General features: G+C 35.1%; 1 protein-coding gene across 2 annotated transcripts in view; it reads left to right on the top strand.

Moving 5' to 3' along the window:
• Window positions 1-19811, top strand: part of LOC309591075 (sorting nexin-29-like) — a 131791-nt gene that overhangs the window by 68100 nt on the left and 43880 nt on the right. For both annotated transcript variants that reach the window (XM_082312826.1, XM_082312827.1), the window contains exons 17-19: window positions 2691-2746; window positions 3720-3801; window positions 14011-14151. In XM_082312826.1, the coding sequence (XP_082168952.1) occupies window positions 2691-2746; window positions 3720-3801; window positions 14011-14151 (279 nt within the window). The remainder of the gene's footprint in view (window positions 1-2690; window positions 2747-3719; window positions 3802-14010; window positions 14152-19811) is intronic.

Genomic DNA, 19811 nt, shown 5'->3' with positions numbered 1-19811 from the left:
ATTACTCGTGATGAAATAAAATATATATTAGCTTATAAGAAATAACAGCCAATAACACATCTTTCAAGAACCCCTTACTTGGTATTTTTTATAGTGTTTGATTCTCTTTAGCAGAATTGAATGTAAAATAGATACATTCAGACAATAAAATGGTTTTCTACCGACTATTGCTTCACTTTGGCTTTTTGTGTTAAAAAAAAAGACGGGGTTGAAATTTGAAAACGAACAGGGAGGAAACAGAAGGGGCCAAGAATGTTCCTAATAATTGTCCATCTTCTGAGGGAGGCATATTTTAATAGTTTTTGTTCATATGATTATGTGGTATTGCTCCTTTTTTGTTTGCACTGGAAGCAGTCATGCCTATTTTATCATAACATTTATGTAAAGTGGCTGATGACAGCTCTGTGTGCATCAGTGAAGCAGGATTTCACCTATAATTTTCAGCCTTTTAGATGGAAACAATCACACTATTGTGTTAGGAGATGATAAATGATAAATCACGTGTATTATAGCTGTACTTTCTTTACTTGGAGATTTTGCGCTGTATGTCCCTGTTCAGAGATTTTGTTTTTAACCATGTATCTCCATATCCTAATCCAGTAGTTAGATACTGATACTATATTGTAATGTATCGGATACTGAGAGAAAACTAATTCCTAAAACTTTTTAAGAAGTGGAAGTGGTACTATATTTTTAAAGGCTAGCTAAATGCTAGTTGCTGTTGTCCAAAATGAAACTGTGAATTGAACACAGTCCTAAAGACTTTTGCATTATCCTAAGAAGTGGATACATTTTAATTCTATATTAGTAAACAAAAGTCTGCTGATCTGTTACTTAGAATTTGCAAAGTTGTTAAAGTTCTGTAACTGCCAGAAATTGTGGGATATGAATATTTGATCCCCCTTTGATTTGTTTGAAAATATCAGCCAAGTTCTTGAGATTTTATTATTAAAATAGTATATAATTTACAGTTTGTTATAAATATAGCTTCCATGATTTTTCACTGTCTTCTCCTTTCCTTTTAGTGCTGATAACCAATTTTAATGGCTGCAATTTATAAATTAATTGTTCAATGATCTTTCCAAATTTCTAGTTACTTGGTTTCAGAACTTCTGCAACAGAGCAATATTAAAACAGAAAATATATGCTTTCAAGGGTATGAGGAGGTACATGGATGTTATGTCTCCATCACTGTGTTTTGCATTACAGTGAATAGTAACCAACCTGTTTCAACATAGATGTGCAAGCAGTGGAACTCACTGATGTTATCCTTTTTCTTATTTTCAAAGTCCACGCTCTGTTTTCGAGGTTTTTATGCAAAACTTTTTCTGAAGTTAATTAAAATAATTGTATATACCTGGTGGTAGGATTTGCCACTTCAGATATAGGCAAAGAGAGGGTGCAGGTTGTAGGCAAGGTAGAAGAACGCCTGGTCTCTAGCACAAGAGCCCGGGGAAGCCAGGCTGTGTGCTGCCTCTGGAGGGTGGACTGGACAGTGAACAGACAACAGCTGGTGGTGGTAATTGAGAGACAGGTCATACTGGCCCTTCCCACCTCATTCCTCCAAAAAAGGGCAGCAGAGGTGCTCAGGACTCCGTATATATGCCCTGTATATATGCCTCAGGGCTGTCTTGGCTCTGCACAATTCTTTTACTCTTTTGCTTTCTCTGGCAGGAATGATTTAGTTTTTGCTGAGCCATATCCCTTTAATCTTGGGAAGGCAAAATTCAGTTTTGTCTTGTGTATTGCGAGGTCTTAAGCTGTCAAAACATCTGGGAAGTAGATTTTCTTTAGTCCCCTTTGAAATTTTATATTGCTTTGCAATAAATATATATATATATTGCTTTACAATAAGCAACGATATATATTTAAGTTTCTTACGCAGCAAATATTCTGAAAAACAGTAACATGCATGCAACATATGTTATAGAGATATGCTGAACCAATATTTAACTAATGTAGAAGCTGTCTATGGAAGTTCACAACTTTCAGCTCTTTTTCTTCATCAAAGCACATTAACTATTCTGGGTTATGCTTTACATTTTACAGTATTTAAAGGTAAGAAGATATCCTTTTATGTTTAACTAGCTTTAAAGTAAGGTAAAAAGCTATTGCTGTTTCAGTTCTAAATGCTTTTTCAATCTTGTTTTCTCACAACTGCTACTTCTTTTGATTCTGCAGGTGTTAGTCCATCATTGCCATCTTTATGAACTTTTGTAGCTATATAATGTTTTTTAAGAACACAGCTCAAGTAAAATGATCATCTGTCTTCCTCTTAACGGAAAGTTGGTTGTAAAAGAAAGTGATCGCTAGGTTTTATATGCTTCATCTCTTCCATGAATTGTTTATATACACAATGTACTTTGTTTTAGCATACTTTCTTTATCAAGGCCTAATAATGATGCTTTTTTCTGGGTTTTCTATACCTTTCAAAGTTACATGCTTTTACAGACCTCAATTTGTTTCTTTACAAAACTATAGCAAAATCTAACATGAAGGACTTGCGGAGGTGATATGTTCATAATCCTGTTGCACAGTTGTTTATTTTTCTTTTATTGTTTCTCAGTAATAGTTTTTATTGGCATTTAAAAAATGGAATGTTGAATTGTAATTTCCTTATAATATTATGCTTTCTTAATAAAAAGCATAATTACCAGTGTGTGAGAATTATTTCTGTTTTGTAAATATAGGTCCCTGGAGATTTGAGTCAAACATCTGAAGATCAGAGTTTGTCAGATTTTGAAATGTAAGTTTCATAATACACATATTTTTGTCTTCATACTGTCTTTATGGGAAAGAAGAATAAGCAAACAGATTCAATAATTTGCTTTTCCTATATTATTTCCAATAACTGAATTCTCAGTTGTGGTGTTCCATTGTTAAAAAGTATGGAGAGCTGCCCAGTCCACTCCTTAATGTAGTTTTTAATAATGTTGAATGCAAGGAGTATAGATTTATGAAGATTCTCTTGGAGTGCTCTTGCAGTGCACTAGGCCTTGGTATTCTAACAAAGCACCAAAAAGCTACTGTTTTCTGTTGCTTTGGGTTTGATAGATGCTAGATGCTATTCATCATGCGATGGACTTTCTCATTTTTACCTAATAACTTCTAATCAATGCATACAAACAGGACTACAGAAAAACCCCACAAACAACCCAGTTGGTCATCCCAGATCATTCTAGAGTGTTGTGATTTGGAGTTTTGCCTTTACTAGTCAGATTAATGAATCTAGCTTTTTGTGGATGGGGGGGTGAAAATGTAGCTGATGTCTTTGAGTGATAGAAAGTTGTAGATGAATTACAAAGAGTGGATGGAAATGGCTTCTCCATAATTGTGCAGTGCTCTTCTGTTATTTAATGAACTCAGTTTTTTGCTGACTTTTGTGGACCAAAATGTTGAGTTTGTTGAAATTAATAGTTTTTATGTGTATAACCAAATGTTGTCAAATGCACCCTGTAAAAAAAAACAAAACCCAAAAAACCCACAAAGAGAATTGTTTCAGTGCTCTTTTTCAGTCATGTTAATTTTAGGGAACACCTTTAGATACAGAAGGTATAAAAGGTCCAGGCAGAACTGCAATTTTTCTGGTACTCTATTTGAAATGTTAAGTTGCTTTGTTGATCAGCTGGATCATTATCTAAATCACTGGAGGTAGTTGCTTTGCAATTCTTATACATAAATATGATTCCATATTTTAAGTTTTTCATTGTCCTCCCCAGATCAAATCGTGCTCTTATTAATGTTTGGATTCCCTCAGTCTTTCTGCGTGGAAAAGCTGCTAATGCATTCCATGTTTATCAGGTAAGTGATACATCTTCACACAGATTCCGGGTAAAAGTTTCTGACTGAAATGGCACGTTGTAATAATTTAAAGATCTTGGTATAATTTCATTAGAGATCAGTTAATGAACAGCAGCTGTAACGTCACATATATTCATCCATAGGATTGTGTTGATTATCCAAGTAGCGTATTTTGAGGGTTGGCTTTTAATAGTTTAATGCTTTAAAAGCATGCTAATAAGATGACTGCATTGGCCAGGGAGTACAACAATTCAATATTCATCAGTAATGTCTTCTTCAGTCTGCATGTACATATTCTATTTCAGTTTTGAGGGTATCAATGACCAAAAATGTTGCTTGACAGACAGACAGATGTGGCTTACTGTAGTAGCACACTCAAGCATTTTGAATGGTGCAACAAGCCATCACTATGTGTCATTGGATGTGTTCATAGTGTGTCTGCTTCAGGCGGCTCTGAATTTAGGGGTTTGTGCTCTAGCCTGCCTTGTAGTTGAAGCATTGAAATCCTATACTGTTCCTTGATTCCTGAATTCTTGGTTTCAGAACAATTATACCCTCCATGGATAGAATGGGCTTTAATATGCTGTCCCAGGCTGTTTGTATTTCTTTATTTGCGGATTATTAGCAGCTGCAAAATTTTCCCACTTTGGTTTCAGCCACATGTACTTAGCTCTGAACAAGATTTGTGAAGCTTTTTAACATTCCTCTCACTCTGAATGATGATTTTTTGTAGAATTTTGAATCATTTATGAAGTGTTGGCAGATAGTTGAAAAATACAGGAAAACCCCCACCATTTGGCCAGTAAAAGACAATGAAAAATAAGACTTTAGCTAATAGAAAGAAAAGCTAACAATACTGAACAGTTAGTAATTTGTTCAAAAGCATTGAATAATCAACCAAATTCATGTGCACAAGTGTTTGTGAAAACCTAACTTGTTGACAAATGTGATTATTTTTGTCTTTCTGGCTCTCACATATTCCTCCACGCTGCTGTCACTGGCTACACATTCTCAAACCCAGACACCAGTCTGCTAACGCAGAAATTCTCAGAAGCGTCAGTATCCCACCTCACCACACCTCTGTTACTCTAATGATGTTGCAGTTCTGTGACCAGTAGAGGAGCTCTGGTTCCTCCTGCTTGTTTCGTAGGGTGCTCTGTTTTATTCTTGTCATCCCACTTTGTCATTTCTTAGGTTTCTCTTGTTCCTATCACTATGCACCATTTGCTTTCCACCCTATCCACCATTTCCTCACCAGGCTGGTCAGCCTGTTGGCAAAGATGATCTTGTCGCACTCTGTGAGGTTGATTTCGTCTCTCCCAGGAGTCCTTCATCATTAGAGACAGTCCCGTGATTGTAAAAGCTAAATCTGCCAGTGGTGCCTGATGTGCAACCAGGTATTGATCCACAGGATCTACCTGCTCCTTTGCAAGCCTTTTCCCTCACTGGCAGGACCTGGAACAGCTGGGCCCCTGTGCACTTCATCCTTGTCCCCAGTGCTGTTTAGTTGCCCTTGATTTGGTAGTAGTCGTCTCTGGAATTAATGTTGCTGCCTGTGTGGATGGGCAGCAAAGAGTAATATTAAGGGCTACCTATGATGTACTATTTAAAAAGCTTTGAGTTTTAAAAGTTCAGTCTTTCCTCAAGCATTTTTACAATTAGACATCAAGCAAAAGCTGGAATGTGATGTACCTCAGAATTTTCTTTTTTGTGGTTTGTTTTTTTTTTATTTGTTTGGTTGTTTTTTTTCCGCCTGAAGTTGCATAGAAATTTTGAGTTTCTGGCAGATAACTACAAAATAAGACAATTCCAGAAAAATATTTGGTATCTGAATGATGAGGTCGTTTGTGTTTGCAACAATATGACACTTGAATGTCTACATTCTCTGACTTTTTGGGGTTTTTTTTGTTTTTTGGTTGGTTTTTTTTTTTTTTTTAGTTATATTGGCAGTACAGATTGAAATGAAGGCACCTAGTGAATATCCCTTTAATTTTTAAGTGTATTTCTGACTGTTATTAATGATGGTGAGAAATGACGTGTAACAGTACTGTCTGTACAGCATTAATTTTGTGTCTTTTTAATATTACTGATATCTGTTGTTATGTGAAAGACAGGAGAGGAGGATTATGACCCCATAGTTGATCATCTCTTTTCCTGATACTCAGGAAAGCTTATGTGGGTGCAATGAACACAGTTCCATGTTTCTTTCATATTTATGTGAAAAGTTAACATAATTTCTAATTACCAAATAGTGGGCATGAATTGTTGCAGTGGGAGACTTATTGCAAAGAAAAGCACTTTAAAATCTTTTCCGTATAAGTTGCGAATAAGAAGGAAACTTAAACTATGGCTTTCTCAGGTGTGTTTACCAATGGTCTGTTGCTCACACAGGTTTTCCTCCTCATTTGGTTGGTTAGTGAAAAGTAGAAACAAAACAATTGTTGCAACTGCTTGTGGATGAGCAGAGAGTTTAGCTATAGGCAGCTCTTTAGTAATAGGAGATGCTGTGATAAATGAAGGAATGGGAGGAAAACTGTCTTGTATACTATTAAAGGTTCTTAAGTTCAATAGTAACATTATTACTGCATAGGGAGGCCATTTTGTTGAAAAAAAAAAAAAAAAAAATCTGCCAGTTTGGAGGTCCTGAGTGGTTAAATGGCCAGAAAAAAATGTAAGAAGAAATAAAAGAAAAGCACGTAAGCACCTATCTGTTTGAAAAAGGGTCTTGGAGAATTTGCGTGTATTGCAAATGGTTGCATTTTTATCAACAATTTTAATTTTATTATTTGCTTTTTCAGTTCCATTCTCTTTGGTTGAATGGGAAGAAAGAATCCTTTTTTATTATTAAGCTTACTTTTGTGTTTTGAGTTTGTTAGTGTCATTACTACTAAGACATGAACCAAACCCAATTTATTTATAAGGTTGCTAATTAATATGCCATTTTTTTTTAAGTAATAAACAGCTTTTCATTAAAGTATATTAGAACTGGATTAAAAAACATTAATTCTTTGAAGGATTTAATTTATTTTTAATTTTACTTGTAACTTGATATCAAAGTTACTGAAGAGTTCAATACTTTTCATGCAGTTTGACTGTACATGACTATACAAATGGCATCATGAAAGCCTGGAAAGTTTGCAGAATTCATATATACTGTAGATGTTCTGCACATTCTTTTTCAATAGGAAAAATATTGAGATAAACTAAGCTTCCCAATTTATAAGATGTTCAGGGCTTTATCCAAAATCTGCTGAAGTGAGTAGAGGGTTAGGTATTGCTCTGAGTTTGCTTTGGTTAAGGGCCTAACTACAGTGACTTGAACAAAATCTAGGGTTTTTTTATTGTGCTTTTACACCTTATTTCTATTTATCATCGGCATGACATTTTAGAAAATAGGTTGTGCTGGTACAGAGTGGGTTTTAATAGATTTCATCCATTACTCATCATCAATGGAAAACAAAGAACCTGTGATTGAAGGCTAAGCCTCTTGAGAAGAGGAAAAAAGGAAGCAAAATACCATGGCAAGATTCTAAAAGATTGAAAATTCTAGATTTACAAAAAGACCATTTTGAGAATTTTGTTAAGTTCTTTATGTCTAAAATATATTCTCATAATGTTGGGCATCCATAGTGTGCAAAATTCTGTTTCTTGGTATACGTATTTGAAAAATGTACAAGTTCTTCCTAATATGTTCTATTCATTATCTATTCACACTAGCAATTTATGGGACATCTGTAATGTGGAAAGTTAGAAGTGTGTGTCTAGAATAGACATAGAATGTCTGTGGTCAGACTAGTTTGTCTTTAATTACAGAACAGCACAGAATATCATAGAATTCCTCTGGTGAACAGTTGTTTGCTTGCTCAACTTTGTCTTTTAATATTTAAAAAAAAGCAAGCAAGAATTACCTGTAGAAGTGACCTAAAACTTCTATAATTCTTATTAAACTTTGAGCTTGGTATCTGCTGAGATCTTTCCATATGGAAGAATGCATTAATGGCATTCCTACCAGTTTTTGATCTCAGTAGCAGGAGTATGACTGGGAAGAGTGTCTGTCTAGCAAATAACTTTGTTTTCTGCCACTGTTTATGGGGAAAAGAAGAAATTTTCCTGAATAGACATACACTCTGTGGCATAGCACTATGGTGAAACACTTGAAGCAATTGCCACATCTCTGATCAAATATGTAGTCGTGTGCTTGCTGAATATATATTCTGCATTTTATAGCTACCAGGAAAGCATTAATTCATAAAACTTCAGAATAGCCTCAGTAACAGCATTGTTCATTTCTCTTGTTAAATCTCTGCCAAACTGTGTGCTCCTGGCTACAGGGAATTTGACTGAATGTTGGAATTGTGGAAGAGGATATTTACCAGGCTACCAGTATGCAATCAACAGGCAAGGACTAGGAGTGACAATTAGGATAAATGACTGAGCTCCTTTCTGAGAGTCCTGTTATTCATAATAAACATTATTTTTGCTGCTTTATCATTTATTTCTCCAATGGCAGAAAATTAAAATGCATGTATAACTCTTAGTATCAGCTACATGAGAAATTGCTTGTAGTGTATCAATGTAAAGGAAAGTAGCAATATTGCAGAATGTTGATATTATTGAGATCATTACCAACATCTTTTGGAGTTAGATTTCTCTGCAAGTGCTTGAGTAACCGTAATTTGAGATGTAAAACCTGACTCTTGGTTGTGCTGGTTAATTCTGAGAAGAAGATGTCAAACGAACTGTGGAGAAAGCTAAAGTGCGCCAGTTTGAACAGGCAAAGTTTGAAACTTTGGGTTTGGGTAAGCATCATTTTTAGATATGCTAAATACTTATGCCTGTACTTAAAGCTAATTGGAAATTAGCCTTAAGATGCTTAGCCTGCCTGAAAATAAACTACTGCATACATATCACATGCCTTGGAAACGACCAAAAGAGGGTGGAAAGAATTGCAGAGCACCTCAAATAGTTTGGAAAAGTATGAACCTATCAGTTCCACAGTATCTGTCATCTTTTTTCCAGGGCTTATAAATGCTTCTTAAGAATATAAAAATTAGGAGAAATAAACCTGGGTAGCTGTGCCTCTTTGAAATCAATGCTAATTTTGCATTTGTGCTTCTTAAACCAGGAAAAGAAATGAATGCCATGTTAATTCGCATATCAGGAGGGCCTGACCTGGACAGGCTAAGAATAGACTCCAGCAGGAGTTTTGTTATAGTGCTTGCTTTTTTAAATTTTTTTTTTTTTTTTTTTTTTAAATTTAATGCAGATTTGCAATGCTGTTTTGAAGGGTGTTTCAAAGCACTTCTTTTTGTGTCATGTTAATATTTCAGTGTGTTTCAGATGTCATGTTCAAAATCAGTACATCTTCCATCCTTAAAAAAACCCAGATGTTATTCTTCAGTGAATATAGAAGGAAAAGGTTCTAGTTCCGATATACTTGTCACCTAGTTTCAACCATCAAATAGTTTCTTTAATTTCTGTTAAGGATTCTGGACAAGCTTAGAAATAAGGTTGTGGACTCTGAAAGCAAGCAACAGTTTATAATGAATCCTATTAGACGTGGAAATTTTAATCAGAGCTCTATATTTGTAGAGTTACACCACACTCTTGCAGTAATGTTTAACTGGCAGCATTTACTGGTTATGAATCTTAAGAATTTAAAAACAAGGTCTAGAAACATAGCCAAATTTTATGCTCAATTTGAATGACTGAGTTCAAGGGGACAGTTGTGAGCAGCAGATTAATTGGTGCTCACAGCTTAGCAGTATCTAATACTGCCTTAAAAATTAATAGAGCCATTGACTTATATCGCTCAATTGTGGATGTTACAACAATTAGGTGGTGTATCAATTTTAGTGAAAAAGCTATTTAGAATTGGATGTGCACTTAAGTGCAATTATTAAGTTCAATTACAAATTTTTTTCCACTTTTTTTCTGAAATATCACCATTTCACAATAATTGACGAACTTTCAGGTGAGTACAATAAATAAAGACAAAAAATAAATGTTGTGATACAGGGCTTTTAAAATTAAATAGCCATTTAGGGCTTTGTTTTCGCTTGCACTGTGAATAGTCCTCTGAGAACAAAGATCTCTACTGAGAAGAGGTGGCTGTAGGTGTTGGGGAGTTCAATTTTGTCGTTCCCCAGGGTATCGTATGGGACTTTACCTGATAAATAGAAAGGTGGGAAGACTTCATGTTTCTAGATGAGCTACTAAGCCGTGGTGTGGAAGATAATGTTCGATTTGGTTTCCAGTGATACTGGGTAAAGGAGGGTATGGAGAGTTCAGAGAGGCGGGGATCTAGTAGTGCTGCATGAAGGAAAAAATGTGGGAAAAATAAAAGGTTTAGATCCATCAGGATTTGGATATATTTCTGGAATAAAGGGAGTTTTCATAGGAGGGATGATTTTAAATGCAGGACTCAGTTACTGGCACTTGAAGATCATAAAACTTATAAACTGAAAAGTAGAGGAAGGTTTACATGTAAAGAATGGGATGGAAATAGGCATTTAAATAAACTAAAATTCAGTCATTTAAACTCTACTGTAAAAGGAAGAACAAAAGCAAAAATTCACTACTGTAATACATAACTACAAAAAAGAGAATGAGGGAAAAAAATGAGGAAGCCGTTTAAAAAAAAACTAAAAGGGACAGCTAAGATGGTTTGCAGGCATAATGGAGACTATTTAAAAACTTGGATATTGCTTAGAGGACATGCATAACCTATTTTAAAAAAAGAGAGAGCGAAAAAACTAGAGAAGGATGGCTAAGCACCAAAATAAAGAAAGTTATTAGAAGTAAATAAATATGTTTAAAAAAATTAAAGAATGTAAGTCATCTCCAAAGAAAAGTAGAGGAACCATGGAGTTGTTATGGGGTATTCCCATTCTGGATTTTTCCTTGTGGAGAATTAGCAGATTGTCTGTTTTAAATGAAATACCAGTAGAAGATTGAACAAATAAAGAATGCATCTCCACATGCAGTTCACTAGGAATTCAAGGGTGAAATAGCTGGAAACTGACTGATAAATAGCTTCTAGCTTGTGTACCAGAAGATTTTAAAGTATCTAATCTGACACAATTTTCAAAAAGGTTTAGGGAGGTCTAAAAACCAAGTTGTTAGAAGTCATTAGGAAAGGGATAGAAAACCAGAAAACTCTATTATGTCGTGTATATTCTCTGGCTTATCTGTTTGCAGTTCTAGTCATCTCCAAAGATCAGAACTGGAAAGAATATGGGTGAAAAAATGAATTTGAGGAGCATATTAGAAATTCTCAGCCTGCAAGAAAGACAACTGAGAGGGGAATACAATAGCAATCTTTCAAATCATGAAAGACATGGAGAGATTTTTAACTGTTTCAAAATGCAAATTGGAGCATCCATTGAAAGTACTAGTTTGCAGTTTCAAAACAAGTGTGTGACAGTGGTTTTCTCAACAACGTATAATTGGGGTGCAAGACATCTTGCCACAGAGCTTGTGAATACCGAGAGTTTACATGGGTCTAGAATTGAGCTAATTAAATTGAATTAAAATCAATCCAAACACGAAGATGTAACTTCTTTCTTGGGAAATCCCTGGATAGCAGTATTTTGGAACATAGGCAACTTTTCTGGATAAATACCACTATACCTTTTGTTCATATTTAAGTGTACTGAATAAAATACATTTCAGAATTCACAAAAAAATTTTCTGAACTGTTGAAATCAGTATGCCCTGCAGCAACAGTACAGTGGAAGAAACTTGGAGGTCATGGGATTAACTAAACATGAGTTGCCCTTGTAATGCTGTGCTAAGAATGACTAATTTAGTCCTAAAATGGAAATAATAGGTATGATTAGGAAATCTTTTTCCTTCCACTAGTGTTTATCTTCTGTGCATGGCAAGCTCATTCTAATGTTTTCAGAAGCACATCCTCTCTCTTTATACTTGCTCAGCTTTGTTTTGCTTCAGGTTTATATCTTGACTACTGTCTTGCCCTTCATTAGTGCTGACTAGTATAATTAATTTGCACCTGAGTAGAAAGATTAGATGACCAGTTGATGTCCTTATTATGAATCAACAAATCATAAGGATTATTTAGACGTTACTGTATGAAATTATCTGGGCTGTGACAGGAGCTCAGACTAGATTGTCATAACAATATCTTCTAGCAAGAACATTAGAACAATTACAGTTACCCACTTCGAGTCCAAAAGAAGCTTCAGAGGTTTATTTTATTGCAAAGTGTGTGATGGCTATTAGTAAGTGGTAAACTGATTAGTTATAAGCATTAAAGGACCTAGCCACATAGGAAGAAACTAATATATTTTGTACAAAGTAACAGTTAAGAAAGCCTAGTCCTTCAAACAGACAGTGTAAATATTAGGCAGCTTTGTAAAATCAGGGTCATGCTGGCAAAAGTCTACTCTTCTCTTATAAACATGCTGTCTTCTCTAGTTAACTAGTTCCTTTCTGATGGCTCCTATTCGTGATCTGTGCGGTTTGATGCCCATCTTTTTTGTGAATCTTTTTTGTGAGGCAGATCTTGCGCAGTCAGCCTACCATTAGAAAATAATTTCTTGTCTAGTATATTCACAGGGATAAAGACAGAATCCAGATCAGAATTAAAAAAAATTTTGAATTTACATTTTACCTCTAGATGGTGATAGTTAGTTGCGGTTTCTTTGGTGCCTGTGAAGCAAGGCGATTATTGCAAAAAATATTATTTTATCACATTTTACCAAATACACTTGTTGTTCAATAGAATCCAATATTATGAATATATGAATATTTCCTACAGTGAAATATTATAATTTTGAAGAAGTTGCATGGTATCTGCATGGTAGATTGTATTTTGTTGCAAGACAGAAGCCTCCTATAAATTTGAGAAACTAGATGTCTGTAGAGATAAGAGAGCTTCTTAAAGACCAAAGCAAAGGAAGGCTGCATAAGCGGCTTTTGTGGGAGAAGACGGTCACTTGACATCACCGGATCTCTGAAATAGCATGAGTCCTTAGAAAAATTTTGTTTTTTCTAAGGACTTGGCACGTCTAGAGCAGAAGGACCGTGTTAATGCTTCAGTCATCAGGAAAAGCTACAATTCACAGTTGGAATCAGCCACATCAAAATCCAAATTTCATTTTTTCCTACTATTCACAAAAATACAGTTGTTACTGCCCGCTCTTCATGTGATGGTTGTTGGTGTTGCTTTTTTACATAAGCATTCTCCTGATACTTGCCTTACGACTTACTAAATTACTGGTTTTTGTTGGAGAAGCTAGGCAATGCAGTGTCATCAGTACTATTCCAGCTTAATTTGTGATGCAAAATACTGAGATTATTAACACACACCTGAGAATGAGTGAGCTACAGATTCTGCAGAAGCAGCTAAGGAAAAGGTCATTCTGGATCTTGAGTTTTGATGCTTGGTTTATGGTTTCTGACTTGTGCTATTTCAGCATGCTTTTAAACCCTGGGTTCGTTTCTGTAGAGGAAAGGTTATTCTCTAGTAAGGAATGAAATCTCAGCTTTCTGTAAGTACATTTCACTTCTGCATGAAATTCTCCTAGATAATGTGAATATTTAGTATGTAATTGGTAATATGCTCATTCAATAATTGAGTGGCAAACAAAAACAGAATCACAAAAACTACAGCTGTGTTAAATTATACTTAATGCTCTATACAAGCAGAAAGAATGAACTGTGTTTATTTTCCAAACAATAAAATTTCTAGTTTAGTTTTCAATGTAATTTTTTTTAGAAAGTAAATTAAGTTTCATACTTTGGATAACATTATGTTTTGCAATTCAAAGCTAATTTACAAAGTTGAAAAACTGTGTTGAGTTCGTAGAAATAAATTTTATAGTGCTATTAAATTATTTTTTCCTTTGGTCACTGACTAGTAGAATATGCTGGAAACCATGGTAACAAAAAGTGCTACCATGGTTGCCCCAGAGTCATGTTAAAATGAGAAAGCCATGTTTGTCTTGATTAATATAATAAAAAGAAAAACAGAAGGAGAGGGAAGAAAGGAGAGAATAAGATGACCTGTAGAACAGCAAATTGTACCGTCAGAGATGTATCTATGCGTAAGTGATCCTGGAAGTTCTGGTACCATTGCATCATGAATGTGAAGGTGTTAAGCCATGAAGCTTTAAAGAGTAAAGGAGATATATTAGCTCAATGGTTTGTCTTTAAATTATTTCCTTCCATGTCTGTATTTTGCAGGTTTATATTAGGATAAAGGATGATGAATGGAACGTTTATCGAAGATATGCAGAGTTCAGAAGCTTGCATCATAAATTACAGAATAAATACCAGCAAGTGAGGACTTTTAACTTCCCACCAAAAAAGGCCATTGGAAACAAGGTACTTAAAAGAACTTATAGTATCGGTAAGAGTTGGGGAAAAAAACCTTTCCTATCCACACACACACAAAAAGAGGTGACTATCATAAATATTTTTTTACACCTGCTAGACAGTACCTGCTATTTTTATACAGACTTTGCCTCATCAGCTGCAGATTCACTGATAATGTAGTTAATGCATTGATTTTTCCACTCACTGAAAAGAAAACTGTTTTTATTAAATGAAATATTGATAACATACACAGTGGACAAACACACAAAACCCTAAAAACTGTACTGGACAGCTGTATATGTAAAATGTAATCTCTACTCCATTCTTTTCAATAAATACCAGCAGTTAACACTGGTCAGTAATTCATTAAATATTTCTGTAAATTTTAAAAAGTATCAGTCTAAATTCCTTAAATTTCCTGTGCTGTTCACCAATTGTAAGTTCGTTGAACCAGCTTTTTTAAAGGCATTTGGGTGCTTAATTCCCATAATCTGTGTGTGTGTTAGCTCTCCCATTTTAAAATGGGAATTTCTGCGTTTTCCCATTATATAGGGATTTTGCAACAAATACAGCAAATATTGTAGTATGTATGTAGTAAATATGTAGTATCATGTAGTTTAATCCTTAATCACCAGAACTTTAAAATCTTCAAGAGCTTAAATACACATTGCGTCACAAATTCAGTGAGGATTGAGAAGTAATCAAAGTAATTTTTCTTTACAGTGTAGGAATGATCTGAAAAATTTATTTCACTGTCATAAATAAAATATTTCAGATTTAAATCATGCTTATGACTAAAAATCTCTATACCAAACCACTGGGTGCTTAAGTCAGCATTCCTAATGCTAATCAAATTTGTTAGCTTTTAGATGGGTTTTTCTCCTTTTTTTTTTTTTTGCCTTAGTATCACTGAGTTCTTGTTTCAAATATCTAAGAAGCACCAACCATAGTGATCAGTGTAGTCATCAAAAGAAAGCTGATATAGTAACTAAAATACTCAAAGATTTCATGACATTTTATTTGGCCTACAACCACATTAATACGTCTATCATACCAGACTCATTGTAATTATATCTGTTGCAACTTCGTCTATGACAGAAAAAATCATCATTGCTAATTCGTATGGAGTAATAGAAAATTTCAAAAACAAATAGAAAAAAAAATTATAAATTCCTTAATGGCATTCAGATGTCAGTGAATGTGGATTGTGAATGTTTAAAGATAGTAACTCTGATCTGACTTCAAATGATTTCCCAAATGTTCCGTAAAAATGAGTAGGTAAGCTTGGCACATGTGATAGGAAATGAGTAGTAATGCACATAATCTGGAATAAGTGGTGGTGATATAAATATCTGTGGAATTTATCAATAAAATCTGTAGGTCTGTGTGCTTGGCATAAAGTCCAGAGTTAATGCAATTGTTCATTGCCTACTTACCTAGTAAATGAAAGTACTTATGAGAGCTTTTCTGCTTTTTTTCATATGTTAGAAGATCATGCATTTTTTTAATTTCATTTTTAGTGGATAGTTTTGTAGCAGAAACAATGTATTTTCTTCTTTGTTACATAAGTAATTCTCCTTTTTTGAAGTGGTGGAGTATCAGCCACTTCAGTAAATTATGAAAGCCTTCTTTTAAGCGTTTTTTGGTAGTCTTTCATCCTTAATTACTTTAAATAGTAATTGAATTACAACTTCAGTTGCACAACTGATGCATTCAAAATTATCAGTTGAGCAACTCATTAAAAAATTTACATCGCTTATTCTTTCAGTGGTTTAGCTTTGGGCCAAAATTCTGCCTTAATCATGCATAAACAAACAATCACTTTCTGTCATATCAGATCTCAGAAAAACTATCTTTTCTTTACAGTAAGAAATGGGTGCCATCCATTGCATTCCTGAAAGACTCCTATGATGAGCCATAAGCCAGTTGTATAATTGGAATTGATTAGTGGCTATACTTCTGGCTACCTGCTGTAAATAGCTTGCAAGTCGCAAAGTGGCACTTTCACATCAGCTTTGCAAGAGCTTACCTCAGTTTATCACACAAAAGCTTATTTCCACAGCACATTGTGTAGGCCAATTTTTGTCCTTTTAGTGGTGCTGTTTTCTGTACCACGTCATAGTTTGTATTGCATTTAGGGATATTGCATGGTTTTGTGCAGTACGGTGGATCATACTTCAGGAACAACTATCCTATAGATCCAGCAGAAATAGTAGCCCCTGTGTGACTGACTGAGATGGGTTATTGGCCTTGAGAAGGCCCTTCTTTCCATGACAGAGAAAGTTGAAGTAATTGGAAGGTTTAAAAACTCAATGTAAAATTAATTGATTCATGTGGGAATGTCTGTCTGGGAATTCTGTAGAACTTTCAGTTTAGGATGAGGGAGGACATGGAGGTGCTGGAGCACATCCAAAGAAGGGCAACGAAGGTGGTGAAGGGTCTGGAGCACAAGTCTTATGAGGAGCGGCTGAGGGAACTGGGGTTGTTTAGTCTGGAGAAGAGGAGGCTGAGGGGAGACCTTCTTGCTCTCTACAACTCCCTGAAAGGAGGTTGTAGCAAGGTGGGGGTCAGTCTTTTCTCCCAAGTAGCAAGTGATAGGACAAGAGGAAACGGCCACAAGCTGCGCCAGGGGAGGTTTAGGTTGGATATTAGGAAGAACTTCTTCACCGAAAGGGCAGTCAGGCACTGGCACAGGCTGCCCAGGGAGGTGGTTGAGTGTCCGTCCCTGAAGGTATTTAAAAGAAGGGCAGACGTGGTGCTTGAGGACATGGTTTAGTGGTGGACTTGGCAGTGCTGGGTTAATGGTTGGACTCGATGATCTTAAGGGCCTTTTCCAACCTTAACGATTCTATGATTCTATGATTTGTGCAGGATGTTGCATAAGTAAGTGTTTGGTAATAAGCATTAGAAGAGATATTGTCAATATTACTTTTTCCAATACTGTTTTTTTAACTTTAGTGGCTACGAAAGTATGTTTGGTATGCTGTTAGGTAGAAACTTTTAGATATGCTGTTAGATTTCAATAGAAACTTTTTTCCCTCTGATATTAGTTATAGTGTTTTTAACAGAATTGCAGCTGTCCTTCCATTTCTAGATTAATCAATACAATCTTAAATCGGTGCCTGAAGAGCAGTTTCAGTAGCTAAATTCTGCTAACAAAAGTATCTCTATTCAGTTTACATCAATCTATGGTTTTCATATCGTTTACAAATCCTCAGTGTTATTAGGTGCCCAAATAACATGTTGGTAAAACGTAATCCTCCATGTGGAAATGGCTAAAAATGAGTATTTTACAGCTTTTGGAAAATGGTGTTGTGCTTTCATGTCCTTCGTGTCGGTACTTGAATGATGTTATTCATTGCATATCTTCAGTACACTGTGTTTGGTTCTGTGAGGCTAATGAAGGTGATATGCTTATTCTAAATGTTAGTGGCACTGAAGGAGGGTTTTGCTGTAATTGATACCTCCCTGATACCAGCACTAAATTTGGTGTTCAGTTATGTGTCTCAGATTGAGGGAACCTCCAAGACCACAAGAGGACACCATGTTCTACAGAATGACCTAGAACCACTACTGCAGAGTCCAAAAGACTATCCACTGTTTTGCTATGCAAAATATTGAAGCTCTGAGGAGGCAACTTGGCTAGAAGAGAGTAATGTAGAAAAAAACTACGGAGAACTATTAATTTTCATGCATAATTTTCCTGCTTACTGCAGGGAGATCAGGTTCAAATGCAAAGTTGCAGAGTTTGACACAGGGAAAATGCAAAAAGGAAGCAGAGTTTCAGCTGAATCAGGATTTTTAAAAGTGAAAAAATCAAGTATTTATTATTGCATATATATTGTCATCAAGTAGCAGTGAAATCTGAAAATATTTAACAATTGTAAAACAATAGATTAAGAATCTAATATTTATATTCATTCTAATTATTATGTTTTTAATGTATTTTTGCCTATCACTTGTTTGCCCTCAGTTGGGACAACTTATCTTAACAGGTCATGTTCATGATCTTTCAACAAATTATGTAAGTAGGATTATAAAATAGCTTTAATGCTTGAGAAAACATAAATTTAATACACAGAAAACCAATTAGTAGAAAATGAACAAAGAAGGGGAAGGAGTACTGCTTTGGACAACTTACCTTTTTTCAGTTACAAAGAAGAGTGTGTATTTGCCTTTCAGGTTGGTAACCTTATTTTCAGTGTATCAGTTTAAACATTTGAGTATAGTAAGTTAGACCTAATGTAAAGCAATGAAAGGAATAAGTCAATTTATAAATGTTGCTTTGAATCAAGTCAGAACAGATAATTTAATTACTGAAGGAAAATATAACAATAATGCTTGCAAGACTCCATGTATTAAGTTTAATATATACTAGTCCCCATGCTGTATATTTTCTACTAATGATCTTTCAGTGCTGGTAGGAAATAGTTGTCACAGTCTTTATAAGCAGTCCTTGCAAGAATAAGTGTTCTTCCTTCAGTTTATCAATGTTTTGTTTGAGTGAAAACAAGAAACGTATTTGTTCTCTTTTGCTGCATATATAAATGTTAGATACTCATTGTATATTTTTTACTTCTTTTTTTAAACTGCAGATCATTTTATTGAAAACTTACAAATTTGAACTGTATTTTTAACACTTGACCTGTTTGGTTTTGTAACTTTAAAACACACTCCCCGTGTATCAGCCTGGTTTGTGGATTGCTAAGTATTTTATATGTAGGTGTGTATACCAAGGCTTGTAATTTCAAACTATGATTTTCTTGCATGAAATAGCTTTTTGCCTTTTAGCTACCCTTCAGGTATTTTGGATCTTTTGAATTCCTACTTCCATTATCACAGTTTAAGTCGTTGTGACTCCTGCCTTCCTGTCGGGTTCCTAACATCCAAAGGACTGGTGTGGTTCCGTGAGCCAGCACAGTCTAGGTCTAGAGTGTGCTGTCTCAGGTGAAGCTCATGAAGAGAAGCTTCCTATGATCATAATACTTGATTGCAAATGGATCCCTGTATACTTTTGCATAGAAATACAGCTTAATTTTTTTCATTTAAGATGAGCCCTTGCATTTAGCTTCTGAACCTTTGTTGCTGCTGTGTGGGTGTCTCACTTCTTGAAATGTTGCTTTCAGACTAACGGTTAAGTAATAATATGTGAGTATTTACTGGACCTATTATTCTAATTTTTTGAATATTGCAATGTCTTTAAAATCTCAGTTGCTACTTCTGCATTGGGCAGATTATAACACTTAAAGAATGGATTTTTAGTAACTGAGTAAACATCTAATTAAGTATCCTTTTCAAGGGTATTGTCCCAATAGAGGACATATCAAAATAGAAATGGTTCTTTGCTTCCACTGCAGATGTGAATTCAGTGATTGTCTAAGTGTGTAGAAATTGAATAAGGTAGCTTTCCACTGAGTGCTGACTTGACTGCATGATAGCCTTTGCTTTCCTTTAAAACATCGGATACCCCATATGGAAAGAATACACAGCACTTTTCTGAGATTAGAAGAGAGTGACTTTGCCGTGACTCCTCAACTGCATAGGAGGAACAATACAGAAATCTAAAATAAGTTTTCTGTCTAGGAGAAAATGTTGAGAGCAACATCATTCATCATTTTTAAGGCCAGGTTGGATGGGGCTTTGAGTAACCTGGTCTGGTGGAAGATGTC

Source organism: Platalea leucorodia (genome assembly GCF_965183815.1).
Source record: "Platalea leucorodia genome assembly, chromosome: 5".
NCBI classification, from domain to species: domain Eukaryota; kingdom Metazoa; phylum Chordata; class Aves; order Pelecaniformes; family Threskiornithidae; genus Platalea; species Platalea leucorodia.
Note: the sequence above shows the minus strand (reverse complement) of the source record. Positions and strands in the feature narration are given on the sequence as shown.